The 26,254-nt window shown below is 51.0% G+C and overlaps 12 protein-coding genes across 12 annotated transcripts; 6 read left to right on the top strand and 6 right to left on the bottom strand.

The window, feature by feature from the left end:
* Window positions 1-265: 265 nt before the first annotated feature.
* PtrM4_065630 (G-patch domain containing protein) lies at window positions 266-1,418 on the top strand (the record flags this gene model as incomplete). The annotated part of the gene is made up of 3 exons (XM_001933271.2): window positions 266-288; window positions 343-1,339; window positions 1,392-1,418. The coding sequence occupies 3 exons, from the start codon at window positions 266-268 to the stop codon at window positions 1,416-1,418; spliced, it is 1,047 nt and encodes a 348-aa protein (XP_001933306.1).
* Window positions 1,419-2,237: 819 nt separating this feature from the next.
* On the top strand, window positions 2,238-4,018 carry PtrM4_065640 (ERG12, Mevalonate kinase; the record flags this gene model as incomplete). Its single annotated transcript, XM_066105703.1, has 3 exons — window positions 2,238-2,283; window positions 2,335-2,561; window positions 2,612-4,018. The coding sequence occupies 3 exons, from the start codon at window positions 2,238-2,240 to the stop codon at window positions 4,016-4,018; spliced, it is 1,680 nt and encodes a 559-aa protein (XP_065964330.1).
* A 565-nt stretch (window positions 4,019-4,583) lies between these two features.
* PtrM4_065650 (eukaryotic translation initiation factor 3 subunit EifCj) lies at window positions 4,584-5,187 on the bottom strand (the record flags this gene model as incomplete). The annotated part of the gene is made up of 2 exons (XM_066105704.1): window positions 4,584-4,599; window positions 4,658-5,187. The coding sequence occupies 2 exons, from the start codon at window positions 5,185-5,187 to the stop codon at window positions 4,584-4,586; spliced, it is 546 nt and encodes a 181-aa protein (XP_065964331.1).
* Window positions 5,188-5,427: 240 nt separating this feature from the next.
* On the bottom strand, window positions 5,428-5,625 carry PtrM4_065660 (uncharacterized protein; the record flags this gene model as incomplete). The annotated part of the gene is made up of 2 exons (XM_001933273.2): window positions 5,428-5,531; window positions 5,607-5,625. The coding sequence occupies 2 exons, from the start codon at window positions 5,623-5,625 to the stop codon at window positions 5,428-5,430; spliced, it is 123 nt and encodes a 40-aa protein (XP_001933308.2).
* A 430-nt stretch (window positions 5,626-6,055) lies between these two features.
* PtrM4_065670 (HisG, ATP phosphoribosyltransferase) lies at window positions 6,056-7,273 on the bottom strand (the record flags this gene model as incomplete). Its single annotated transcript, XM_001933274.2, has 4 exons — window positions 6,056-6,294; window positions 6,346-7,005; window positions 7,059-7,093; window positions 7,257-7,273. The coding sequence occupies 4 exons, from the start codon at window positions 7,271-7,273 to the stop codon at window positions 6,056-6,058; spliced, it is 951 nt and encodes a 316-aa protein (XP_001933309.2).
* Window positions 7,274-8,251: 978 nt separating this feature from the next.
* On the bottom strand, window positions 8,252-8,842 carry PtrM4_065680 (IbpA, Molecular chaperone (small heat shock protein); the record flags this gene model as incomplete). The annotated part of the gene is made up of 1 exon (XM_001933275.2): window positions 8,252-8,842. The coding sequence occupies one exon, from the start codon at window positions 8,840-8,842 to the stop codon at window positions 8,252-8,254; it is 591 nt and encodes a 196-aa protein (XP_001933310.1).
* A 1,324-nt stretch (window positions 8,843-10,166) lies between these two features.
* PtrM4_065690 (CypX, Cytochrome P450) lies at window positions 10,167-12,092 on the bottom strand (the record flags this gene model as incomplete). Its single annotated transcript, XM_066105705.1, has 7 exons — window positions 10,167-10,271; window positions 10,338-10,859; window positions 10,934-11,176; window positions 11,255-11,294; window positions 11,352-11,632; window positions 11,722-11,733; window positions 11,799-12,092. The coding sequence occupies 7 exons, from the start codon at window positions 12,090-12,092 to the stop codon at window positions 10,167-10,169; spliced, it is 1,497 nt and encodes a 498-aa protein (XP_065964332.1).
* A 2,287-nt stretch (window positions 12,093-14,379) lies between these two features.
* Window positions 14,380-15,606, top strand: PtrM4_065700 (uncharacterized protein; the record flags this gene model as incomplete). Its single annotated transcript, XM_001933278.2, has 3 exons — window positions 14,380-14,532; window positions 14,587-14,998; window positions 15,050-15,606. The coding sequence occupies 3 exons, from the start codon at window positions 14,380-14,382 to the stop codon at window positions 15,604-15,606; spliced, it is 1,122 nt and encodes a 373-aa protein (XP_001933313.1).
* An 820-nt stretch (window positions 15,607-16,426) lies between these two features.
* PtrM4_065710 (uncharacterized protein) lies at window positions 16,427-19,559 on the bottom strand (the record flags this gene model as incomplete). Its single annotated transcript, XM_001933280.2, has 2 exons — window positions 16,427-16,847; window positions 19,345-19,559. The coding sequence occupies 2 exons, from the start codon at window positions 19,557-19,559 to the stop codon at window positions 16,427-16,429; spliced, it is 636 nt and encodes a 211-aa protein (XP_001933315.2).
* Window positions 19,560-21,217: 1,658 nt separating this feature from the next.
* Window positions 21,218-21,959, top strand: PtrM4_065720 (uncharacterized protein; the record flags this gene model as incomplete). Its single annotated transcript, XM_066105706.1, has 5 exons — window positions 21,218-21,233; window positions 21,289-21,381; window positions 21,434-21,558; window positions 21,605-21,730; window positions 21,792-21,959. 5 exons carry the CDS (start codon window positions 21,218-21,220, stop codon window positions 21,957-21,959), a joined length of 528 nt encoding a protein of 175 aa, XP_065964333.1.
* Window positions 21,960-23,041: 1,082 nt separating this feature from the next.
* Window positions 23,042-23,318, top strand: PtrM4_065730 (uncharacterized protein; the record flags this gene model as incomplete). The annotated part of the gene is made up of 2 exons (XM_001933281.2): window positions 23,042-23,254; window positions 23,310-23,318. 2 exons carry the CDS (start codon window positions 23,042-23,044, stop codon window positions 23,316-23,318), a joined length of 222 nt encoding a protein of 73 aa, XP_001933316.1.
* A 475-nt stretch (window positions 23,319-23,793) lies between these two features.
* On the top strand, window positions 23,794-25,555 carry PtrM4_065740 (HYS2, Archaeal DNA polymerase II, small subunit-DNA polymerase delta, subunit B; the record flags this gene model as incomplete). Its single annotated transcript, XM_066105707.1, has 5 exons — window positions 23,794-23,831; window positions 23,877-24,060; window positions 24,130-24,261; window positions 24,317-25,426; window positions 25,514-25,555. The coding sequence occupies 5 exons, from the start codon at window positions 23,794-23,796 to the stop codon at window positions 25,553-25,555; spliced, it is 1,506 nt and encodes a 501-aa protein (XP_065964334.1).
* Between the last annotated feature and the right edge of the window lie 699 nt (window positions 25,556-26,254).

Raw genomic sequence — 26,254 nt, forward strand, 5'->3', positions numbered from 1 at the left:
TAATGTTGGCTTGATGACTTGCTGTATGAGAGTTTCGCTTGTTAATCTTGGGATTAATCGAGTCTGTGTCCCGAGAGCGTGAAGTTTGAGTGGCCTGCTACTTTGGGCTGAAGGTTGGTCGAATGATCGGGCCTTCCCCACATGGACATTGGGACGGGCGCCAAGATTCCGCGCTAGGGCGCATCCACAAATTTTTGGCTTGGTTTGCGGACTCCCGCTTTCACTCCAGCAACAATCCGATTATTTTGTCAGGCCGACTTTCACAATGGGTCTCGCCGCGCCCAAGAAGTATGGATCGCCGTCTTCCTTTGCTTCTTGACAGCAATACTAACGCTCTGTCAGCCGCACGAAGATTTCCAATGACCCACAAAACACGACCTGGGCGAACAATACCTCTCGCTTCGGGCATCGCATACTAAGCTCGCAAGGGTGGCAGCCTGGAGACTCTTTGGGAGCAAAAGGTGCCTCTCACGCCGCTCATTACACGGCCGCGTCGCAATCGCATATTCGGGTCTTGCTCAAAGACGACAACCTTGGTTTGGGCGCAAAGCGAGGGAGTGAGCGAGCGGAGAATTTTGGGCTGGCAGGGCTAGAAAGCATTCTTGGGCGACTGAATGGCAAGGAGGCCGAGGTCAAGAAGGAAGAGGAGAGGCGAGAGGAGATTGAGAAGAGGGCTTTTGTGTACCGGAAATACGGCATGATGAACTTTGTTAGTGGCGGTTTCCTGGTGGGAGACAAGATTACGAAGAAGTCAGATATCAAGAAGGAAGTCGAGATCAAGTCGGAGATCAAGTCGGAGCCGGAGAGCGACGACGGTGCGGTGGACAAGAAGCGCAAGAAGAGGAAACACGAGGAGCGCACTGAAGACGAGCCGAAGTTGAAGCGCAAGAAGAAGAGCATCGACCTGCGCGACGAGTCCAAGGAAGTAAAGGATAAGAAGTCGAAGAAAGGCAAGAAGGACAAATCCAGAAAGTCCAAGCGGTCGGCTTCGTCAGACTCGGAAGCCTCTAGCAACGATGCTGTCGCTCCAGAACCCGTCACGGACAAGGCACGGCGGAAAGCAGAGAAGAAGGCCCGCAAGCAAGAAAAACGGGCGAAGAAGGCGCTCAAGAAGGCGGCGAAGAGAGCCGCGAAGTCAAAGGACAACTCAGACGACTCCAGCTCGGAAAGCGAGGCAGAAGAGGATGTACCGACAACAATCTCAACGGTTCCAGTGGCTGCTACATCAACTCCGGTCCCTGCAGGGCTAGCCTACAACCCAAGAGGCATGCATGCGGTCAGGGCAAAGTGGATTCGTCAGAAAAAGGCAGCGACTATGGATGCGCAAGCCATGAAAGAAGTATGTATTATGTGACTTCACCGTATCCTAGTCCCCGCTAACTTGAATGCAGATTTTCATGATAAAAACACCGTCATAAGTTTAGGTTGGTGGCTGGTTTGTACCTGCATAGCGAGGCGTTTTCTTATTCTACAGCTGTCAAAGGCACTCCAACTAGATGTCTTCTTGAGGTAGATTCAAAAGGACCAATGTGAAGACAGTTGATGATGCAGAGATTCGGCCCTATAAGACATGCATTGGGCATCACGTTGAGGCGGTGCGACTCGGTGTCGTGTCTGATAGTGACCAGGATTGCGAGCATATCATATTATGGCGGTACATATCACTTAAGAGGGGAAGTAAGCGCGGACAGTCGGATGTGGAAGGGCCGTATGGAGGAGATCCCTGCCATTGTTGGAGTGGTGCTGGAGGACATGTAACTTTGATTCGAGGCAACCTTCTCCTCACCGTACCAACAGTGCTGACGGCGGAGGTGAGTAGCCGTACGTCACAAGGGTTGATGCAGTCACAAGGGTGGGGCTTGGTATTGTTCATCGATTGCGCGTCCAGGATGACTAAAACGAAAGCAAATGAATCTATGACGACGGACGAGGCATATGTCGTAGGCCAAACAGGGTGGGGTTTGTCGGGTGAGAAGACGGGCAGGCGTGAAGGCTTTTATAATGTGTGGCCTCCTGTAGGGCGTTTCCAGAAAACCAGGATAGTCGGTTTACCCCTGGCAGTTCCTGCATGGTGGAGCAGCGCGCTAGTGGCTGGCCAACGTGGATCGCTGTATGATGACCGCGCCCAACCGTCTAAGGTTGGACAATACCTAGCCGTCGAGTGCAACGCCTCCTTTGACGTCTGACGCACAGAGCGGCGCCGTGACTTGATTAACTTGTGCACCTCATTCACCGCCATGGCAGCCAACAGCAGCATGCGCCGGACCACGCTCGACGCGCCAGGTAGGCTGACTGAGATGCATGCTCGATAAACATGGCTGACACCCCCGGCAGCCAACTTTCATCCCTTCACTACATCTTCGTCTTCACATCCGGCACAAACCGCCATAGACTCAATGCCCGCCCAGTTAGCTGCGAATCTGCCTCCTGCCACAATGTCGTCCAAAAATGGTGCTCCTGTCATGCTTAGGAAGCAGTCGTCGCCCATGATGCCTCCTTTCATGGTCTCTGCGCCCGGCAAGGTCATTGTGTACGGCGAACATGCCGTTGTCCATGGAAAGGCAAGAAGCACCCATATGAAGAGGCCATGGCACATACTAACATCCTGTAGGCTGCCATTGCCGCTGCCATATCGCTCCGCTCCTACCTCCACGTCTCTTTTCTCTCCAAATCGAATCGAACCGTCAAGCTGCGCTTTCCCGACATACAGATGGAACACACGTGGGACATTGACCAGCTGCCATGGGACAGCTTCACCCAGCCGGGCAAGAAGAAGTACTACTACGACCTCGTCACTTCGTTAGACCCCGACCTCATGGCCGCCATCAAGCCCTTCATCGACGAGGTGTCGGCCAAAGCCCCCGAACACATACGCAAGATCCACCATGCTTCGGCCTACTCCTTCCTGTACCTCTTTATGTCGCTGGCCTCGCGCAAAGTACCGCCGTGCGTGTACACGTTGCGCTCCACCATCCCCATTGGCGCCGGTCTGGGGAGCAGCGCCAGCATCTCCGTGTGCATCAGTACTGCACTGCTGCTGCAGATCCGCGCCCTGAGTGGTCCACATCAGGATCAGCCTCCACAAGAGTGCGAGCTCAACATTGAGCGCATCAACCGCTGGGCGTTTGTGGGCGAAATGTGCATACATGGAAATCCCTCAGGTGTCGATAACACAGTCTCTTCAGGTGGCAAGGCCGTCCTCTTCCAACGGAGAGACTACGACAAGCCGCCTCTGGTTGTACCGCTCCACAGCTTCCCCGAACTGCCACTTCTTTTGGTCAACACGCGCCAGTCGCGCAGCACCGCCACCGAAGTCGCCAAAGTCGCACATCTGCGCAACGTCCACCCCGCCCTCACAGAAAACATACTCAACGCCATCGGCTTAGTTACCGAATCTGCACACAAGCTCCTAACTTCCCCAGACTTTGACGCCACTTCGCCCGCAGCGCTCAAGCACCTTGGCGAGCTTGTCACGATAAATCACGGCCTGCTTGTCTCGCTTGGCGTCTCGCACCCAAAGCTTGAGCGCATTCGCGAAATCATCGACCACACGGGCATTGGATGGACGAAGCTCACTGGTGCGGGTGGCGGCGGATGCGCCATCACCATTCTTAAACCACAGCCACCGGCACTTACAAACGGCCACTCACACGACGAGCCATCATCGGACGAATCGTCCGAAGCCGACGTAGACTGCGGCTCGTCTGTCATTTCAAACGGCACCAAACTAAAGTACAAGATCCTCGACTCGCTCGAAGTCAAGCTGGAACAAGAAGGCTTTGAAAAGTTTGAAACTACGCTCGCAGGCGATGGCGTGGGTGTCCTCTGGCCTGCTGTGCTGCACAATGGCAATGAAGAGGAAGGTGGCGAGGAGATTGACCAGGAAAAGTTTCTCAAGGCCGAGGGCAATGTCGGCATTGAGAGATTGGTCGGTGTGTCGAGTTATAGACGCCGTACCGTCAAGGAAGTTAGAGAAGGGTGGAAGTTTTGGAGGCCCTGGGAGGTTCCAGTGCGATGATTTACGCATCTTCTCTTTTTTGTCTATTCTCCCTTTCTTCTTTATCTACTCCCCCATTTCAAGTCTTTTATTCAATCTCTTCACCCCTTTCCATTTCAATCATCGTTTTTCTTTGCGGTGGAATCCATCTATAAGGCTGTAATTACCGTGGTCGAGCGGTTCGACTTGCTTGTCTGTGCAATTTTCGATGATTAGTTAGGCGTACTTGAGAGATTGGGAGAGCGGACGCTGGGCGGAAGACAAAAAAGGTTAGAAATAGTAATAATCATGCTCATTTTACGTCGTAATCATGGTCGTCTGTCTACTTTGTACATGCCATTGACCATGTCCCGCCATAGACGAACCCACTAACTAATGCCGCTGGACTCCCAAGAAACCCGATGTAAAGTCAAGAAGAAGAACTCAACGTAAGATGATGCATAAAGCATAACTCCATCTACCACGACCTAGCGCCAACCCCAACATTGAAGCCCTTGGCGATCCAAGGTGGTACCATGTTATGCCATACGGGGGGTCGCGTCAGGCCGTGTTGTTGAAAGGGAGAGTAGAAAAATGTCGTAAGTCTTCACATAAAATCATCACTAGACACACAAGTTAGCTCTTCCTTTTGTACGTCAATCAACCAAGGGTGATACTTACTCGCCAAAGTCCTCATCATCATATGCCCTAGTATCCGCGCGAACACCCACGTCCCTACTCGCATTAAGCGTCGTCTTGGTCTTTGCCGCCTTTGACTTCTTGCCGCCCTTCTCCGCCGCCTTCTCCTCCTTCATCTTCTCGTTGCTCAGCGTCGTCAGGCCAGAGGCAATCTTCTTAATCTGCTCACTCGGCAGCTCCTTTGCAATCTGCTTTGTAAACTCCTGCAGGAACAGCGAGTATTGCCCCTTCTTGGAGTTTGCCACGAGCAGAGGTGTGAGGGTTTCGCGCAGCTTGGTGAATTGGTCTTTGGTGTTTGGGTTGAAGATTGCGAGCGACGAGAGGTCGATGGCCTTGCCCGGGTCGCCCTCATCTGTGATGGTGACGGCCTTGCCTGCGCGCTTGTTGCTGATGCTGAGGTCGCCAAAGAGTTCTTCGGCTTGGGCGCGCGAGCCGTCAACTTCCTGCTGGCGGAGGCGTGCACGACGTTCGGCCTCAGTCTCGTCTTCGTCCGTCTCGCCGTCATCTTCCATCTGCCGCCGGCGGAGAGCGGCCTGTCTGTGCTCCTCGATTCGTTGCGCCTTGGACTTGTGGTTTGCCTTGGCCTCTGCCTCTGCCTTCGCCTTGGCCTCAGCCGCCTTCTTCGCCTTTTCGCGCTCTACTTCAGAGTCTTCGGCCGCGTCCCATGATTCTAGTACCTGTGGTTTGTATGGTCAGTATCGCCGGCTTGTGCATAGCGGGGTGGGAATTATGCAAGCGCGGGGCATGCTGGGCTAACGCACATCGTCATCTTCTTCCTCGTCGTCGAACTTGCTGCGGCGCGAGATGGGCGCTATTGTTGGAGAGGTGGCAGGCGTGCTGCCCTCTTCCTCGTCGTCTGCGCACTCGTCAGTCCCAGTCGATGCAGATATTCATCTTGAAAGCGCGCGCAGTAGCAGCGGATATGACGTACCCCACTTTCCAGGAGCCATGGTGCTGTATAAAAGCGCAGTTGGTGTGTAGGAGGCGCTATAGAACAACTGTCTCTGTCGCTATGGGATATGTTACGGCTGAGTGGTGTGGGTGAAGGAAATGTTAAAAAGGATGCCTACGTCGCCGGACAATGGTTGGGCTCGGCCAACTGCGCGTGGCTCGCTTCCGCAGTCCTAAAAATTGTCTCGTACGTCGCTGCCCAATCACAGCGGGCACGGGACCATCACTCTTATAGTCTCTTTTTTCGAGGAACCAAGTTTCACGACATTGCAGTGAGTATCCATTAATGGATTCTGCATGTACCATGTGCTGCCTAGTCATCTGTACCTTCAAACCCGTTCCAAGTAATTTCAACTTTTCATCAACTTAAATTCTTGTCACATGCCACTACACAACCCCCGGGGCGAATTCTTCTCCGTAGCCCATATTCTAATCCCCTGTTCTCGAGTTTTCGATTTTTGTCACAATCAAGTCGCTGGCACCAATTTCCGTCAACTTGTCCATGGCAATAGCAATGTCTTTCCGTAGCACCATGGCCTGGACGGCCACCCAACCGTCTTCTTCCAAAGCGTTGACTGTGGGAGCGCGACGCCCAGGAGTAATCTTACGCGCCGTATCGAGTTTTGAACGCTCAATATTGTATGTGCACAATACATACTTTTGAGCAGCTGCGGTATGTTAGCTTTAGACCCCAGCTTCTAGCAGATGATATAACTTACTTATGACACCCTTGATCCTAGCTGTGATGAGCTCTACCAGCTTAGGATCTGATGGGTGCTTTGACTTGATAAGGATCGCACTCGATGAGATGACTGTAGAGATGGCCTTTAGTCCTGCAGCGCGCATCGTCTCTCCAGATTCAACCAGATCAACGATGCCATCTGCAACGCCCAGTGCGCACGCCGCTTCGACACTGCCGCCAACGTACTTGATGACCGTCTTCAGTTTCGCATCGCCATTGGTTTTCCCGTCTGTGTTCCCGGCTTGTTCTGCTTCTAACCTCCTGTAGTATTGCTCTGTGAGGTTGGTAAAGCTAGTAACAACATTCTTGCCGATCAAGTCTTCTGGTTTTGTCAAATCGCCTTTTGCTGGAACTTGCACTTGCAAGCTGCATTTCCCAAAACCGAGATCGAGGACCTCGTCTACACCGGTCGTGGCAGTAGGTGGTGTGACGCACTCGTGCTCTGCTACCTGGTCGCGTCCAGTAATCCCCAAGTCTACGCGGCCCTCTCCTACGAATGTGGGGATATCGGCCGCCGGGAGGAATACAAGCGCGAGTGGCAGGTTCTTTACGAGCGCAATATCAAGGCGTGAGTGGCGGTGAAACTGGATATCTGAGCCATGGAGAAGATCAAGACAAGCTTGGTGCAGGCGGCCCTCTGAGACGAGCGTTAGCATCTTGCCTCAAGCCATGCTGCTGTGGGAAACGTACTCTTGGGCACCGCGAAAAGGAGGCGGTCGTTCAGACTATTACCCAACAGGTCAGTCAAGAATGGGAGACTTCTACTACCCTGACGGGCTCTTTGCGCTATTTCTTGAACGCCATTCGCGCCATTTATGCCATTGGTGTGGCCCATGATATTGGATATATAAAAGGACAGGAAATGAGGAGAAAATGATCAACACGTACGAATTGACGAGATCCATGCTTCTTATATAGGCGCACAGTGATAAGCTTCCTTTACCGATGCAAACGCGAGTGTTGTGCCCGTGAATAGAGCCCTGTTATTCTTTAAACAGACTAGGCACAGGTCCCACGCTGGAGGCCTTAGTCAGACGATGGCGTGCTGTTGTGGAGAGTGATAACCTTGCGCTGGCCAGCCAAGAATGCAGCAGATGCGTGGGTAGCGTGTGTCGTTTCGGAGAGTACAGCTTGTCCTTGCAGATTGAAGCGCGTCCTGAAAAGTGACTCAATGAGGGGTAATCGCCTACACGTGCGGGACTCCGGTGGATGTGGAGCTCTCGGAAACTTAATTACTGGCCAGATTTATACCATGTAGATTCGTATACGCTCAAGTCTCTGGAAATATCGCAATTGGAGTAAGTAGTTTTGAGTAAGAGGGCCCGGTATGCGGCTTCAATTTTTCTGCGGGATGACGTCCAATCAGCACAGCATACCCCGCGCTAGGAAGCATCCGGTCTCACCGAGGGGCGGTAGCGCCTGGCATAACTGCCTTCATACCCACGCTGACGTGAAGCATTTCGGTAATCTAAGACGTCTGTAACAGCCCATGAGTCTGAGGCTTGCAGGACTGCAACAACAGAACATGATCTGCCTTTCCCTCACCAGACAGTATCCGAAGTTCTCATTCAACAACATTGCAGTCATAGAAAGGCTTCACTATTTGTAATAGCAAGAATTGAAGAGGTAGGGAACACATTGTTGTCATGACTGATGCATTTGAAACTAGATACAGCACCTTCCCTCACGATGATCGATACACATTCAAGGAGAGTCAATAATGCTATCAAATAACCCAATCAAATACCCAATATTACCTTGATAAACACCGTCCCAATGCCACGCTTGATAGTAAGGAGTGAAAGTCGTGAGTCGTGAATAGGGAGTCGTCTTGGTGGGGGCCCTCCAATACTATCCATAGCAAGTTTATCGGTAGGACTTGCTTACTCGATGTTGATCTTACGAGTCTGAGGAGCCTGAGCCTTGGGGACGACAATGCTGAGGATACCGTCCTTCAAACTGGCCTTGACAGCGTCCTGGTCGACACGGGCAGGGAAGGCGAAAGAGCGGTGGAACTCTCCAACGGAGCGCTCGCTAACCCAGTACTTCGCCTTACCAGACTCATCCTGCTTGGAAACCTCCTTCTTGTCGGACTGCTTTGCGACCTTGGTGTTGGACTCGGAAGGATCATCCTCCACGGTAGGCTGGTGACCAATCTTCTTCTGGTCCGCGTTCTCGCCGTTCTCGATGAAGCCCTGTGGGCGCTGGCCTTCTTCGCGGACATGTTCGTGACGACCGGAAATGGTCAAGGTGTTGTTGTCGGTCCATTCAATGTTGATATTCTTCTGCTGAACACCGGGGAGCTCTCCATGGAGTTCGTAGCTCTCCTTTGTCTCCTTGACGTCGAACTTGGGAGTGAAGGACCGGACGTTTTGGAACTCGCGGTCGAGGTTGCGGAAGGCCTGGCGATCGTATTCGTCGAACAGGCGGAAGATGGGAGCGAACTCCTGAGTGAATCGTGGGAAGAGAGACATTTTTGCTGGTGTGGTTGTGAAGTGTCGAGTAGCAGTTGGTTTCGCGATACGGTTGAGTTGTCGTGGAAAGCGTGAGATGGTTGTGCGAAGTGATTGCATAGAAGATCTGATGTGCTTTGTTGTTCTGATGCTGTTGATAGAAGCTGGCTCGAGGGGTATATATACATTAACAGAGCGGTTCTGGAAACATCGTACGTTGTGATGGTGTTGTTGTGTCAAACCATCATACGATGTTGCGCGACCTTTCGGGTCAATTCTAGAGCTTTCGACCATTGTGGTTGCCGTCATACACACGTATGTGATCAGACCACATCATGGTACTGTGAGTTTCCAGTCCGAAGAGAGGGGTAAACCCCATACCAATCATCCAGATTACCCCTCGTGAAGCAGCGACGAGCATCCGCTGGAAAGTTCCGCCGTGCAGATCGTGTCACGTGACCACAAACACCGAAGATTCCAGCACAGTGATATTGATGCAACTCGTGAGCACTTCTTGTCAATACCATTTGATAACATCAATACGAAGCTTGCGCTGTGTTCTTTTTCCGAGAAGCATTGATGCCGCGTGGCAGTCGACTGCTGTCCCAATTGCAAAGGCAATACGCGTCATCCTCTGTGGAGCTCGTGCACCACGCACTCCTCTCACTACTTGTGGATATCCCGGATTCCTGGATCAGACCATGACTCTAATTGATTCCGTCCCCTCCGGAGTAGGTACTCGATGGTTCCAAAGTCCTTCTTCCCAACATCTTTGTGCTTGTGAAACTGGGCCCTGGCAATTTTCATCAGTCATCGCGTCTACGAATCGTACAGTGGGCGAAATCGCACCTTGCGAAATCACGGAAATGCGATTGTACGTCCTTTCAGCCCGTTAGTAGAGGTCTCACATGCAAGCGAACTGATAGCATACGTTCGGCTTTGCTCTTACGGCTCGCAGGCATTGTCGGTAGAGCGATAGAACGTCTTTCTGAAGCCCAGATAGTCTCACCATTACTTATTGAATGGGGTCTTGAACTTGTTGAGGATGGGTATGAGTCGAGTGTGCATGTCACGAATGACAGCCAGCCTGAGCGGAAGGACCGTGCTCTTAGACCGAAGCGGCTAGTGGGATTAATATCACATGACATAACATCACCACGAGCGACACTCATTAGCACATTGTGAAGACAGGCTTGCTATGACAGAACTTTACATAGATCACGAATTTTGTAACGACGATTGCATGTACTCAGAAGATGCGACAATGATTCACTATGCCCCCCAACAATACCTAGGTATCTCCGAATCCTTTCGAACGAGATGCTCCGCGCTTGCTCCAACATATCTACGGGGCGCTCTCAAGTGGACTCAGCTTGACCTTGATATCATGGGGCCATACAAACCACTGCTTATGTAGATCCCACTCCTTGTTTGCATCCTCGAGGTCAATCTGCTCGATAGTTAGTACATTTTCCTTGGATTACAATCACCTGCTATCAACTAGAATTAGACGTACCTTGTACTTTGCAAATAAAGTTGCAACAACTTTGTATACCTCCACCAGTGCCAACGGCTTGCCGAGGCAAATCCTGTTACCACCGCCAAACACCATGTCTGCTTCTTTCATGTTCTTGATTCTGGCATCATACACAGCCTGCTCTTCATTCTCGTCGCGCATCCAACGTTCCGGACGGAACGTGTGTGGCTGCGCTCCGAAGATGCTTTCTTTGTAATGCATGACCCATGGGTTCACGCCGACGATTGTCCCTGGTGGTAGAGTTATTCCGTTGGACAAGGTGAGACCAGTGGCAGGTACAACGCGTTCGAGAATGTGACCAACTACAGGATGCATACGTAGCCCCTCTTTGATACAAGCGTCAAGGTATGGAAGTTGTTCAATGGTCTTGTAGGGCGCTGGGTAGGACAGATGTGCGAAAAGGAGTTCCTGGACGAGGCGCGCTTTGGCAGCGGGGCTTTTGAGGATATGATAGAATATGGCTTTGATCACAATTGCAAGGGTATCTGCGCCGCCGAGAACCTACATGGCATCGTCAGTACTGGTGCGTTGGTTTGGGAATAAACTTCCCCTGTAGTAGAAGGCAGGCTATTTACGTTGATGATCATGTACCCAATAACTTCATTATCAGTAACGAGCTCGGGAAACTCCTTCTTGGCCTCGAGGAAGCCGTTGAGAAAGTCATTCTTGCCATTACCAAGTTCAGGGTTCTGCATACGCTCCATAAAGCGCTCAACCGAGAAGCCGGCAGCGACAGCGAAGTCATCGAATTTGTAAAGTGAGCGGGGCCATTTGGGATTCTTGCCAAGCCATTTGTCAAGATGGGGGATTTGGCCAACCTGTATGAGCTTAGTAGGTGTTTCACATCCAAGTCCCTGTGAAACTCATAGAGAGTATAGAACACGGCTACCACGTACCACGGAGAAATAGCGCATCACTCGCTCAGCTGTACCCAACCTTCACGTGGGCCCATAAGTCAGCGGATTGCAAAGTATTCGTTTACGATGTACGAACATATCATCAATGTCTTCACCCTTTTCCGTGAAGCCAATACGCTTGCTCCATGTCATATCGCCAAGAAAGTCGTAAGCAAAGAATGAGATCCAGTCTGCAATATCGCACGTCTTTCCCTTGTTCGCTCCTTCTACGAACCGAGTTTCAAGTTGAGCACACAACGTACGAAGGTTGTCGTTCATGATGCTCTCGATTTGGAGTGCATTTTGAAGACTGTATAATTTCTGGACGGGTTTGACGCTCTTGGAGTGGAATTCATTGCTTCGGGTGCTGAAGATATTCTGGATAACATGCCCATCTTGGAGAGCATCATTGATAGTCCGAGCGGAGGTCAGTGTGTTATTCCTGCAGAAGATTGCTCATGCCTTACGTAGTAGTCACTCTAGCCCAAGTCAGTGTCCATCACCTCCATTCTCGAGCAGCACGACTCAAGTGTCCGGAACTTACCTTCAAAAATGTCCCGCGCGTATTGTAGATAGTCTTGATCAGACTCTGATCTGCAACACTCACGGTGTTGGGGCCAAGGCGGACAATGTCACCATGCTGCTCATGGAGCTTCCTCTGTGTTTCAATGTGGGTTTGCCCATAGTGGTTCAAGAAACGCCATATGTCGGAGAACTTGGCTAGGAACGGCCCAGGGATCTTCTTGAGCGGTGATTGTAAGTACGCTAGAACGTATTGAGAGATGATGAAGAGGGCTCCCAGACCAAGTACCTTGACGAGCAGCCCCATCAGTGCCATTGTACCGACCTTGTGGTTTGGCTGTAAGAATATCCGAGAGGGGATTAAGAGAGCAGAGTTGGAAGGGAAGCGAATAAGTGACGGCCCGAATATGGGCGCAACACTACACCCTCACATGGCTAGGAACGGGGGGTGTACTACTAGGAAGATAGTGGTACGCTAGCGATCTGAGTTGACCTCCTTGTCTTAGATCATGGTCGAAGGATTGCTTTTTCCTGCCACGCTACCATCACCATCACACGTACAATGATTGGATATCTAGTCGTTGAGGGATGCCGGGGAAGCTACTTCTTCTACGCGACACGCTAGGCACAGGGGTGGGTAGCAAGGACATGTCATATTCCCCGTGAAGCAGGAATAGCAGAGGAGGAATACGGTCATCTGGGTCTGGAGAGAACCTATTTCCGTGTTGACTGCGACCCTGCGGACGAATAGCGGGTTGTGGGTCAGTATGCCGGCATGATGATGCTGGTGGCTCAGGGCGTCATGTACGTCGACTGGGATGGTCCAGCTGGGAACAGCCACTGGCCATGAGATCCGTGATGGCCCCTCATTTCCACATTCGCCGCTGCTGGCTGGTTCCATCTTGGGATTAAGGAAGCTGTCAGATACGATGAGCCGCCGAGGCTCGCTTGCACTCTGCGGAACACGGCCCTACACGCTTGACCATGAACCCACGGAGCGCGAATTAGCTAACACAGAATGAGAATTGCTTACGTTAAGATTGACGGGATATGCAGTTTCTAGAGGAGACTTGTTCGCTTTTGATGCCCAACGAGGCATAGCGAACGCTGAAGCGATAGAACACGGAGGTATTTGTTGGTATGAAATATAAGCTAAGTGGTAGCTTGGGACAGGAAGAGAACAAAGTTGGCTCACAAGAAGAAAGGGAACCTTTGTGTAAAGTGACGGCGGTAAGCAACGGCCCGTGGCGGAAGGATAGTGCAAACGTCCTGAGGTCTGTCCTGACGCCACCCGCATCTGCCCACGACGGTAGAGAAGGCTGCTTAAAACTTCATTTCATAATTTGTTGGCGGAAGGAAAAACTGATATTTAGACTCGTGACTGTCTGCCCCGGGTAGTGCAAGGTCTATCACGTGTCGATCGTTTGCCTCGGCCTCAGTGGGCCTCGACATTCACAATCGCAACAGAGTGCTGCGATTTTTCACACTCTCAAAACACCATCCCATCTACTCACGAGTCAGAAAATCGCCGACAGCGGCACACTTCCATTCCCGCAATTGGATTGGCTGCCTGTATCGTCATCAGCATAACCGATGGGCGCATAGGGAGGTTGTTGAGGCACGGCAAGATCGCACGCCGAAGCAGGCGTGTCTCGATTTTGCCATGCAGAGTCTTGCTTCACCGATGACAGCTGTAGAAGCGGCGAATGAAAGAGAGCGGGCGCATTCGTGATATGCGCACTCGTTGGGCTAAGAGGTGGATCGTGCGAAGCCGGGGTCCAAAAGCAAAATGAGCTAACAGCACGGAAACGGGGAAGACGCGCAAATGGGGTAGATACCGGCGCGGGCCTTCTGCAGGGAATATTTTTCAAGGTTGTCATGCACGTATACCCGTTTGGTCACGGTATAGCATCTAGAGCGAGCGTCATTGTCAGGGAAGAAAGGTGCTCCTCCGACGCTAGGGCTCACTCTGCTCTCGTGTCTACTCTCACGTCCGTTCATTTGGCAAAGTCGGGACTAATGTGAGACGGGACCCTCCCCGTCGCTATGAACTAACAGTGCTTTTGTTTTCTGGGGGATCATGCCTCCAGCGTCACCTTGGTCCTACAAGGTAAAGCGCACGAAAAAGTATCACCAAAATACCCTGAATGAAGACCAGGGATGCAGCTGATTCGTGTCGCTCCCAAAGTTGGCACACACTTCCATGTCTAAATGGGTTTGTGGGACTCTGATCTGCTTGAGCCACGACAGGCATCCCGTTGCTTCTTCTACATGGGCATCTGCGTAAAGCAGAATGCGGAAGTATGGCAATCCGCTCCTAATGTTTGCCATCATCTAAGATTTTCAACAAGAACGTACACATACCGTTTGACTCAGGGGCAGTGCTTCATTCGATGTCCATCCATCCTTGCTTCTATTTCAAAGTCAGGCCGGCCGGTGTCGTGGTCAAATACGCTACCTACACATCCACATGCCACTTTTACATTCATTTTCAACATCCTTCAGCCTCGGTTTGTTACCCAATACGGTGTGGAGACGAGAGACATTGAGGCTCCTACTCCCATCCATCTTCACCAACTGAACCGTTAGATTGCTCAGTCAAGATGGGTAAGCCAGCCGACTTTGCCGACATACTCAATGGAGTCATGTGGTTTCAGGTGGTTATCGGAACTGTCTTTGTGGCCCTACGACTGTACACACGGCAGTACATTGTGAGGAATTTCGGATGGGATGATGTGCTGATGATAGTCAATCTGGTAAGTTCAATCTCATCAGATCGTACTCATGCTCATCTTCTGACCTGTTCACAGATCACTTTCGTAGGCTATGTCGGCTGCATATCCGTTGGTGTTACACATGGCGTTGGGAAAAAGACAGCAGATATTATACGTCTCGAACTCGATTACTCCAAGTCCATCATGTGGGAAGCCATCGGCCAGGGTATCTGTATCATGGGAATCGCTGCGTCCAAAGGCTCTGTGGCAATCTTTCTCCTGCGCATCGTCATGAAGAGGTGGCATGTCGCCATCCTCTGGTTCTGCATCATAACCACGGCTATACTGTGTACTATCACCACCACTCTGCTGTACACCCAGTGCATACCATCTGCATTTCTGTGGGACCGAACAATCAAGGGTGGCTACTGCTGGCTGAATTTTACCCAAGTTGGTCTGACAATGGGTGCGTGGTCCGCATCCATGGACTTCGTTCTCGCTATCCTCCGTAAGTAAATCCCGTTCCAAGATTTACTGTGATAGTGCTAACTCACATCAGCTTGGCATGTAATCATGGGGCTCAACATGAAGCGCAAGGAGAAAATCACCATCGCATGCGGTCTTTCGCTGGGCGTTGTCGCGGGCGCATGTTCCATCGTCCGCACCATCGAACTGCAGTCCCTCTCCTCGATGGAAAACTATGTGTACGACACCGCCAGCATGCTCCTTTGGTCTTCTTCCGAAGTCTGTCTCACCATCATTTGTGCCTGCATTCCTGTCCTTCGTCCACTTTACGTCCGCGCCGTATACGGTTCCCAAGGCGACTCGTCTGCCAAGAACTCGTACCCACTCAAGGGATACTTGAAGTCGAAGAGCAGCCGCGGCGAAAACGACAGCCCCCCAAACACCATGAAGATATATATGGGTCCTGGTGGGAGTTTGCTGCAGACCACAGTTGCAATGGGAAGCGATAACGCGAGCGAGGAGATGATATTGCGAGGATCCATCGAGCAGAGGTATATTGCAGAGAACATGGCGCAAGCCAAGCCGGAATCTAAAGAAAAGAAGGATATCAAAGTCACTACCACACTCACGTCGAGAGATGATTTTGTGTAAACCCGACAGTCTGTAGATATACACGACACGGCCAATATAGTCCTAAATTTCAAGATATGATTTCACAAAGACGCAGTCAAAACATCGTACCCGAGGACATCAAGGAATCATGCATTAGCAGGTAGATGTGGTGCAATGTATTTCATTACTAACTAAATTTATATACCTTGTAACGACTGACATCGATGCAGGCAACGTCATGCATGGTGAACAACACCGCGGAAATGTTACCCTAAGCCCTTGAAAGACCTCGATAGGTACATGGGTCTAAGAAGACCTGTGCATGTACCCAGTTTCAAGGCCTTAGATCAAGCAACCTTCTCCAATTGCATTTGAAGAAGGCCATCGATGACGAGTGAACGATACATTACAAGGGCTCCCAAAGAATCGCTAGACGCTTACTAGCCGCAAATCGACCTGTCCCGAACTCTTTGGTTCGGGTGACTTGTCCGCCCTGGGTCTTGCCTGACTGCAATACCGCATTTATTACTCTGCAGACCTCCGCTTCGTATTTGGCGGATTCTTCCTTATCATCGCGGTTGGAATTAGGGTCCACTTTTTCAACCGCCTCGGTGATCTTCGCATACATCGCAGGAGTTATCGCAGGATCCGCTGAGATCTGTAGACGAGATAGCGTCGCAGAATCCCAGTATATCTGATTGTTCGCTGGTATCGCTGGCTGATTTGGCATCGCAGAACCAATGTTCGCCTGATGGTTCCCTTGCATCGCAGGTTGATTCAGCTGGGCAGGTTAAAACTGCTGAGGGTTTTGACCCTGCCACGAAGGACCGTCGAAGGTTTGCATCGCAGGTTGATTCGGCTAGGCAGGTTGAAACTGCTGAGGGTTGTGGCCCTGCCATGACGGAGCGCCAGATGGCGGGCCGCCGAATGTTCGCATATCACCAGGACCTGGATAAGAGGAACCAGCAATCTCGTAATCGTACTGGCCTCGCGGAAGCGCCGACTGTACCATAGACATAGCCTGTGTGAGTTTGTTGTTGGTTTCTGCTTCACGCTGCTTCGACTCGAGAAGCTGCTGATTCACATTGGCCAATTCTGTCGTAAGAGCATTGGCTTTCGCCGCAAAAACATTGGCCCCCGCTTCAGTCGCCTCGAATCTCGATTTGTAGTCGCTCGGGGTTGGTGGCTGGTCCCATTTTTGCTTGACGATGCTTCCAGGTGGAAGATCTGGAACGACCTTCTTCGCATACACAGGCTGAATGGGCTCCTCCGCAGTATATCTATGGAAAATTCAGAAACTCGCGTTGGGTTTTCGCTACGAGCAATTGCTGCTGCAAATCGCCAGGTTTTATCCGCTGATTCGGCGGCCTGGAGGTGACGGTGGTGCGGCCGAATCGCTCTTTCATGAAGTTATCGGTGCACCATATCATGTCGCATGTCTGTCCATTGTTAGTCAAGCGAGATTTACGATTGAGTAATTTGTACTTACCAAGCCAGTGTGGGTTCGCTTGCAAAATACGCATGGCCGCGGGCACGTCAAACCGCTTCGATGGCCCGGCTCGGCCTTCAATTGACCGCAATTAACGCAGGCAGGGTATGCCGGTGACAGCCCTATTGGAAGAGTCCGCAAATAGTTCTGATCGATGTAATTCGCATGAGGTATGTACCTCTCAACAGCCCATTTGAGGGCTTGTCCTATGCGCTATTGGAATTTCGCTAACCGACCTCAGGAACGATCGAACTACGTACCGCTGTTTGCGCTTATAAGTTTGGGGTCGTTAGATAATGAAGTTATGTTCTCCATGTTTGCACAATAATGCCGCTGTAATATGGTTGTGGGTGTGATGGGCAAACTCGCAAGAAGTTTCGCCCTGATATGCTGGAGGCGCACAATGCCAAGCATTACAAACAGGCATTGAAGAGACTTCCGGGCTCACCTTCACTTTCACCGGTCCACTTGCATGGCTACCTACATCCATCTGCGCTTCACCTCCGACTCCCTGTCGCGCTTGACTGCACACTAACGAAATTATCCGTTGCAGCACCGTGCTGCTGTGATGATGGCTGCCACATCCCTCACGACCGCATTGGCATCAGCTGAATACGCTTCCTTCTCTTTTTACGAAACGAAAGACGAGACAGGTAATACAGCTGCTCGAAGTTCTGGAGCTGGGTAACTACCTAGGATGTTCACCACCATGACGTCCCACCCTGAACTGAAGAACGATGACTGACTATTTGGAGAAGTAGGAAATGATCACTACACATGTGTGCACATGACCCTATAACGAAATTGGCGCGGTCACTTTCATTCGCATCCTCAATGCCATCCAAACGACGACCGCAAGAAGAAACAAGGAGAGACAATATGGCGATATGGAAACAAAGGCACCGATAGATGAGTTGTGGAAAGCGTTACAACGACTACAGCAAATACACAGACTCAGAAAGGACGTATCATACACACATACCGCAGGATCTAGCAGAGCGCATGAGGAGCCTATGCCGTCACTCTCTAATAGTAAATGGGGGATACAAACTGTATGGGCAGCAAAATCTACTGTGCCGAGGCACTTGCTAAAGACATCGAGTATCTGATGCGCGTCGCTCTTTTGTTGTCTTTGGATGAAGAAGTCGTTGAACAAAGAATGCCGTTGGGCAGAGGACGTTGGCTAGAAGGGGTTTTCTCGTTCCAAGCTTCCAGGGTTGTCGCGGACCACATTCGGAAGACGGGCCGACTGGTTGAGAAGCGATGGCGTCTTGCGTACGACCAATCCCTCCCCATCTCCAAGGCGAACGACACGGAGCAAAACAACACAAGCAGCCTGTGCATGAGCTCGGGATACTCATGCAGGACATCGTGTTGGTGTCTACAACGGTCGTGATGGGAGGCTCCATAGGTATACTTTATCAACCCTCCGAGGTTTGCGAGGAACCAGCTACTGTCTCTCACGCTTCCGAGGTTTACAACCTTCGTGGTAGGAGCTTTGTATCCTTCACGCGCTCTCTTAGATAGCCATGGTAAGTATTTAACTAGCCAACGTATTCTTCACGCGGTTTCTCGGCTCTTCCTGGTACCAATCGACTAGCTCATGTAGCCGTAAAGATCTTGTTCGATACTACAAGCCAGAGAGATGTCTGAGCTCTTGTAGAGACGTATCTCTATGAAGTCTACACCCTATATTTCTTACATTGTTCAGATCTCTGATTTTCCAAGCGTGCGACGAATCGAAATATCCTACTACCACCATACTCATCCTAAATAGTGCAATTACTACACTGTAAGTTTGTGTAGCTCTCATTAGATCTTTTTGGTACTTTCAATATAGATCTGTTTAGTCTCCATGGGAAACAATATGTCTCCATTGAGTTCAACGTGCTGGTTTGTAAAACTCGAACTCCTCATATTCATTTCGATACTCTCTCGCATTATCAAATTAAGCTTCTGTGACATGTACGTTGCTTCATATCGCTATCGCTCTAAGAAAATCACGAATTGCATGTCGAAATACTGAAGAGATGTACTTTTAGACTAGAAATGGGCGCGTTCTAAATATTTGTATTGCCAATTTAATGTAAGTGAGTGAAGGACTGCGTTCCCAAGAGTATCCAGCCATTGCTTGTAGTTCCTTGACGTTCTCAAGTGCCTCATCGTCCACAGTCGGTCCCAACAACGCTTGTACCTCTCGACTTTTAGAAAATCAGCTATCTGTCAACTTCTCTATCCAGCATGGGGATAACTCACGGGTCTACGCCGTTCATGCCTAGCATTCACACTCGCAGCAGATGGTCATGCCGCACCAGTTGCAGGGGCAGCCAACGTTGCAGCGGGCCTCCATATGGGCGCGCTTGATCATCTCAACGCTGTGGTCAGCGGGGTACTGGATGAGGTTCGAGACAGGGGCTGGGCTGCGACCCATAACCTCGCTGGGAGCGGCGGCAGCGAAGGAGAGGAGGGTAAAGATGGAAAAGGCGAGAGTTGTGAACTGCATGATGTAGTATGTTTGATAGGTTTGAACGATAATTGTAGTGATTGGTATAGTGAATATTGCTTGCGTGCTTGTGGATAGAAATGATGCTATCGAGGAGGACTTATATATGTGTGATGGATCCCTTTACTCTTCATATTCCCAACCTGATACATACCTTCAACTACACCAGAGCGGGCCGCAACGCCGGCGAGCAGTCCGCATGCTGACGCTGCATGCATATTTCCACTGTCTCATCACTTAAAAAAGCCGACGACCCGAGATTTGTTATTCATCTCATCAGCCTGAAGCCCAGCTTCCCCCTCCTCGGATAGAGATGGCCAGATGCACGCTGCTGACGGAGAATCGCCTCTATTCGTCCAGCTAGTATAAATGAGCCAGTCGAGACTATCACGGCGCGCCTGATGATACGAATGGCCGAGCCTGAAGAAGCTTTCCAAGTTTAGCTTATGTTTTTGCAAAGCCACGTCGTACGCCACTGACGGCCCCTTCCGCATAACGAATAAGCCTTGTAGGAAGCCATGCTCTAGACGGTATGGTCGTCTTCTACCTTGACGATAGGACGTATATAACCGGGGACATTGAGCATGCACTACTCAGAAAGGATATTGGTACAGTCCAATGGGCTCTTGTGAGGTGAGGAGAATATAGTAACCGTGTGCATTCTATACGACGATCGCCTCTCCTAGTAGCAAGCCCATCAGTATGATAGCACACCTGGAAGTGGTTCAATGCTCTGCCAAAAGCCATGTTCTCCCCATGTCGTTGGGTAAAGTGTCGTAAATGCATGTCTACTTAACTTGAGTGGAGATCCCACTCACCTCCCTCCACTCGAACAAACATTGAACGAGTGAGATATTAACCTTATCCCCGGAGACATTGGCCCAATGAGAAAGCTTTCGCAGGCAAACACGACTACCATAAGTTTCGGTGCCACAAAGTTGCGGGAAGCATACGCAACCACTACATACATAGCTCGATTATCACAAACTGTTGCGAGGTTAGCCAGCGCCACAGCAAGAAGGGCAATAGATCTTCCGGCCGATGCACCCTATGGTCCTGCGTGTGTTAAGCATTCAACCTATGCTACATTGCTGCACATCCGTAGTCAGCTTCCATATAGCCTAATCTCCCCGCAAACTAGAATGCGTGTGCCGCTCTTTTGGTTGGGATACGAACGGGTAGAACCGCTCGTGACCTTCGCTGACGGTGCTTCCTGCATCAGCACCGATATCAGAAAATGGGAATGGTATTGATGTGGGAAGTGGCTGCTGAGAGATGCATTAGCGCACACCGGGTTACGCGGTGAGCCGTCCAGTCCATGTAAGCCGACGTCCACCGGGCTAATTCATGTGCGTAGCGGAACAACGTACTAGGAATATGCTGTTCCATCTTCCATCGTCGACTGGGACGTAGTTGAGAGACAAGAAACTGAGGAACGGACAACGATGGCTTACGCTCGACTACCTGATCATTCTCCGATGGAAGCTCCGGATGAGAAGGATGATTTGTCTACATGGCCACCACGTCACTTATCTCACCTCTTTTCATACAAAACCCTGTTCTGTGCTTCTCTTGCTCTCTGGATAGCAACGTTGGTTACCTTTGGCTGGGTGCTGGCACATCGCACCTCTGGATATGGTAACCATGCGGCAACTTTAATGCCATTTCCCCTAGGTATGACATACGTCGACATGCGCCTGGTGCTAGTTATGTTGACCGAGATATCCAGTGCCATCGCGTGTCGTCACGTTCGAGCCAAACTCAAAGTTTCATTACACCGCCAAAGATGCCGGAGAGCCTGCTTGGTCGGCCCTGATGCCCAGTAATGCACCCGAGTGGTAGAATTGAGAGAATGGAGCTGATTATCACTGTAGATGACGGCGGTATCCTTTCCGTCACAGAGCCGTCGAAGTACCAGCTACCCGCAAGCTATAAAGATCGAAATAATCCTAACGCGGAGGTCTACTCGATGTCCATGTTCCACCAGCTCCATTGTTTGGTGAGTATCGCCCATCGATCGATGGTGCGTTCGCTGATGGCACAAGAATTCCATTCGGATACAGCTTGGAATGCTGGAAGGCTTCATCAGCAATACCTCTGCAGATGTGCATCGAAGAGACGTTTTCGCCCCTGAGTCACATGTAAATCATTGTTTTGACTACCTTCGGCAGGTAAGATGGCCCACCTCTTGACGCACCCTGGGAAACTTGGATTGCTGACACGAGCTTCAAGGCCATCATGTGCGCAGGCGATCTATCGTTGGAACACTCTGTAGTTCCCAATGAGTTTGGTTTCAACGGCTGGGGCACGTCACATAAGTGTGCTGATTGGAGTGCGATGTGGGATATTGCCATAGATCACCGGTATGATCAGAGTATCGCACAGCAAGCCGGGAAATAGATTCTTGGAAAGTGCGACGTTTCATGGAACAAACCTTATTCGGAGCAACAGAGCCTGCCAACTATCAATAGTCAACAATCAAGTACGTTGTCCTGGCAGTGCTGTTTGCAGTGGACCGCTGGCGGTATTGAAATTGCCCATTTGCCCTACTCCTTCATACGTGGAGTGCAATTTGAACCTTCGGTAGCTATGAGCCCCAGAGCATGGAGTCGCGGTATGAAGGTAATTTTGCACATGGGCAATGCTGAGAACAGACCTTTTCCGACTGCCACCGGATGGAACATGACAGGGGGCGGATATGAATAGCAGGGATAGCTTCAGGAGTGTGGCCCAGTAAGGTGAGGTCATAGGTGTGCGCAAGCATGCCATCAACAGCCCCTTATGAAACACGCCACTGTAGCCAGAGTCCCCCAGCTGGTATCGCGAAGCGGTCCTGGGGCCGCCGTCCCGATGGTTACGAGACCACCAGGCAACGGTTATTGCGCTGGAAACACGACGAGCGTTCCCGGACATTACTAGTAATGACGCCAACAAAGTCTGCCATCGGAGGAATCATCGGCATATTTGTGGCAGTTGAGCAGCGGCGGATGAAAAAAAAGTGAGGTGGCCAAAAGTGCAGAGTTGCGGCCGCACGCTCAAAGCCGTGTGGCTGGGGCGATAAAAATAGCAGGAACCATGCTGTTTTGGTCCCCCCGCCGGCCCAGCCGAATGACTTGTGCCCGCAACGCCAGCCCTTTGACAGCCACGCCGTCTCCGTAGACAGACCGAGACTACGCCTGAGCTTGTGCGACTGGCTCGGTGGGCCCAGGGGCATCGTAGGGCTGGGCTGTTGATGGCTGGGATGGGCGTTGTTTGCGGCCGGTGTACGTACGCTTGTGGGTACGGACTTTGCAATGGCTAGAAGGTACTGGTAGAAGGCGTGTAATTTTGAACGGAGGCTCAAAGGATATAAACACGGACGCGCTACTCGACATGACAGTCTTCCACCAACTCATCAAGTCTACTGCCAATACCAAACTTCACTCGCTACTCCATACATCCTTAACAAACCTTCCTTCGACACGTTACAAACCACATTCAAGATGCAGTTCTCCATCATCTCCATCATCACTGTGCTTGCCGCTACCTCTTCAGCTGCCTTCACTTCCACCAACGGCACAACTACATCGGCTCCTTACCCAAGTGGTACTGGTGCTGTCCCGCGGCCGACTGGTTCAACACTCCCCTTCACTGGAGGAGCTTCGCACATGGCTGGTTCAGCTCTCGGACTCGTCGTTGCTGGTGGTGTTGCTCTGGTACGTTTTTGGTCACCTTGACATGATGCGTAGTTTCTCACTAACGCCGGATTAGATGCTCTAAGCATTAGCAAGCGTGCCTCTTAAACTATTCTTCTTCAAACACATATTTTTGGGATTCGACTTTGGTGCATCATCAGTTTACGGCGTTAATGTGGTAATTGGGACATGTCTGGATGAGACGACGAGGATTGCTGGCGTATTAGGGCCCATGCGCATAGAAAGGTTAGATGCATACCTAGACTAGACCTTTGTGTCGCGATAGCCAGAGTTTGGGTTGGGACCGGTCATCAATTAGTATCCAACTACCCGATAGTTTAGACAGCCTACAGGTTTGTCGAGTGAGAAATACAAAACACTTGAACAAAATATCTTGAGTTTGTAGTACATGATGCGTGTACGTTGCAAGTGATGGGTGTATGAACTCTTAGACTTCCTATTCGGGATGGCGCCATGACGTGCAACGCGCGACGCGACTGCCGCGACCTGTAACTTTTCTGGCGCTCAACTCGTGCTACTACACAACCACGGTCATGACGATGGCGAATGCAGACAACCTGCTCGAGGGAGAGCCTTTGTAAGACTGCTTGTTCACCTAATATATAAATATTAACAGCAACAGTGAGGATGCACCGCCCGCGACGTCTCGAGATGCCTCTGCATACAGCCCACTACACGAATTTCTACTGCCGCCAGCCGCGGAAAGGCAGTATACACAGCAATTCGCCGACATGTACTTTCTGCGATTGATGCAATTGAAGAAGACAGTGAAGCAACTGGCGGAAGAAGCGTGGCATGGCTTCGAGGTATGAGGCCATACTGTTGGAACATACAAACTTGCAGTGCAGCCAAGGGCTATGCTAACAATAAGCAAGCTAGATGATAAAAAGGCAAGCTTCGTCGAGCGAGTGCTAGATGTGCGGCGGGGCGAATTGTGCTGGGTGGTGGGAACAGTATACATGGACATGGCAGGGAAGCCCAACGTCCTCGACGACATTGAGAAAGACGTACAACCGCCCCTCACTCTCATTAATACCTGCCATGTCTTCTAACAGTGGGTAGAATTGGATAGCCGACCCTCCACACCGCGATACATACGTTTCTCCATCTGGCGGTGACGAGATGATGCTCGAAGACGAGTCTGGCCGTCTTCGCGTTTCGGGTGAGCCACTCCAAGGCCGCGTCGTCACTGGGTGCATACTGGCTGCGTTAGGAACTGAACAGGATGACGGCAGTTTTCTGGTCATTGCAATCCAGTACGCAGATCTACCGAGGCAACCGCCGCGGTGGGAGCGCGACGACATCGCACTATCCAAGCATAAGAAGGAGGTACCCAAACGCGAACGTGCTGGAAAGTTGGCAATCGTATCGGGATTGGAGCTCACGGGTGCAGACGATGATGCCATCTCATTGGATCTACTGGTTGAATACTTGACAGGCGAAGCTGCAGACCCAACTACGCAGGCCCTTACTTCGCAAATAACACGTTTACTAATAGCAGGAGGCTCGCTCAAACAGGGCTCACCTATCTTGTCCCGTGAAGACTTTGCCGCAAAGAAAGCCGCCGCCAGACACTATGGCTATGACGCCTCTTCGTACAATTCAGCGCCCACCGAACGCCTCGACGACTTCCTCTGCGATATCCTCCCCACGCTACCTATCACTATGCTTCCAGGCACCAACGACCCCTCCAATGTTGCATTACCTCAGCAGCCCCTACATCCTGCTCTGTTTCCCAAGGCGAGGCTCTACGCTGAGCCACCAATTGAAAGCAATGAAAGCCTCAACGGCTTCGACGCCGTAACAAACCCCTGGACAGGCGACATCGATGGATACCGTGTGTTAGGAACAGGCGGACAGACAGTCAGTGACCTACTCAAATACCTCAAAGGCGTCGGTCCTGTCGAGGCCATGGAGAGGATGCTGCGTTGGCGATGTGTAGCGCCCACAGCTCCAGATACATTATGGTGCTACCCCTTCCAGGATGGCGATCCCCTTATGCTGACAGAGTGCCCACACATGTACGTTGCAGGTTGCCAAAAGAAGTTTGAGACCAAGACCATCACGGGCCCAGCTGGACAAAAGGTGCTACTGGTCAGTGTGCCCAAATTCAGCACTTCGAGAAAGATTGTGCTCGTAGACATGGAAAGCTGGGATGTGGAGGTGGTTCAGGTGAAGGCCAAGGGGGAGAAGCAAGGGAAGAAGAGGAGAAACAACAAGGGAGAGAATGGGCATGTGAATGAGAAGACAATGGTGAAGCAGGAACAGGAAACGGACAGAGACGTTAAAATGGAGGAGTAGGGGCTGGTGGGGGCGGCTGTGTGATACCCGATATATCTCAAATGCAGTTGTTGCCAGCACGTCTGCCGCCGCAAAATCATCATGATACAGCTAAGCATCAGAGCAGCAGTTGTACAGTCTGCCCAATTGTTATGATCAAAACCTTGAAGTGCACTTTCATCACGTTGCTCGTTTCAGGCGCTACAGATACAGTCATTCCGGCGGAGGGTCGGGTATGACTAGGTAGGCGGCCTAAGCCGAGCTAAGCTAGCCCAGTAAAGGAGAAGGGGGAGCGGCCGCCACTTGCATGCTGCATGCATGTTCCAAGCAGCTTGGGCGATGTCATCGGAAACGCTTATTTCCCTGCCAGCCGTTATTTCCCCTCCAAGGTATCAGGATCAGCCGTAGCCATGCGCCCGCCTCGCAAAATGCGGCTTGCAAGCGTGCCAACTAATTCGTTCATCTCTCGTCACGTCAACAGTGTGCCGCACGTAGACGCGTCCTCTTGATGCATTCCGTATGTGTGCTAGCCATTCGAAAAGTGCAATTAATCATGCCTGTGCATGAAATGGGAAATCATCCTTTGACATTTGAGCCAGGTCATGCCATCTTCAATACCATTACAATATTGTGTACGCAAAAGTGGTATCTAGACTCGGAAAAATAACAAGAGCACCCAATATACACCATGTAAACGCCATCGTCAGTGTCCACGGCCAT

Source organism: Pyrenophora tritici-repentis, chromosome 2, assembly GCF_003171515.1.
Source record: "Pyrenophora tritici-repentis strain M4 chromosome 2, whole genome shotgun sequence".
In the NCBI taxonomy this organism is placed as follows: Eukaryota; Fungi; Ascomycota; class Dothideomycetes; order Pleosporales; family Pleosporaceae; genus Pyrenophora; species Pyrenophora tritici-repentis.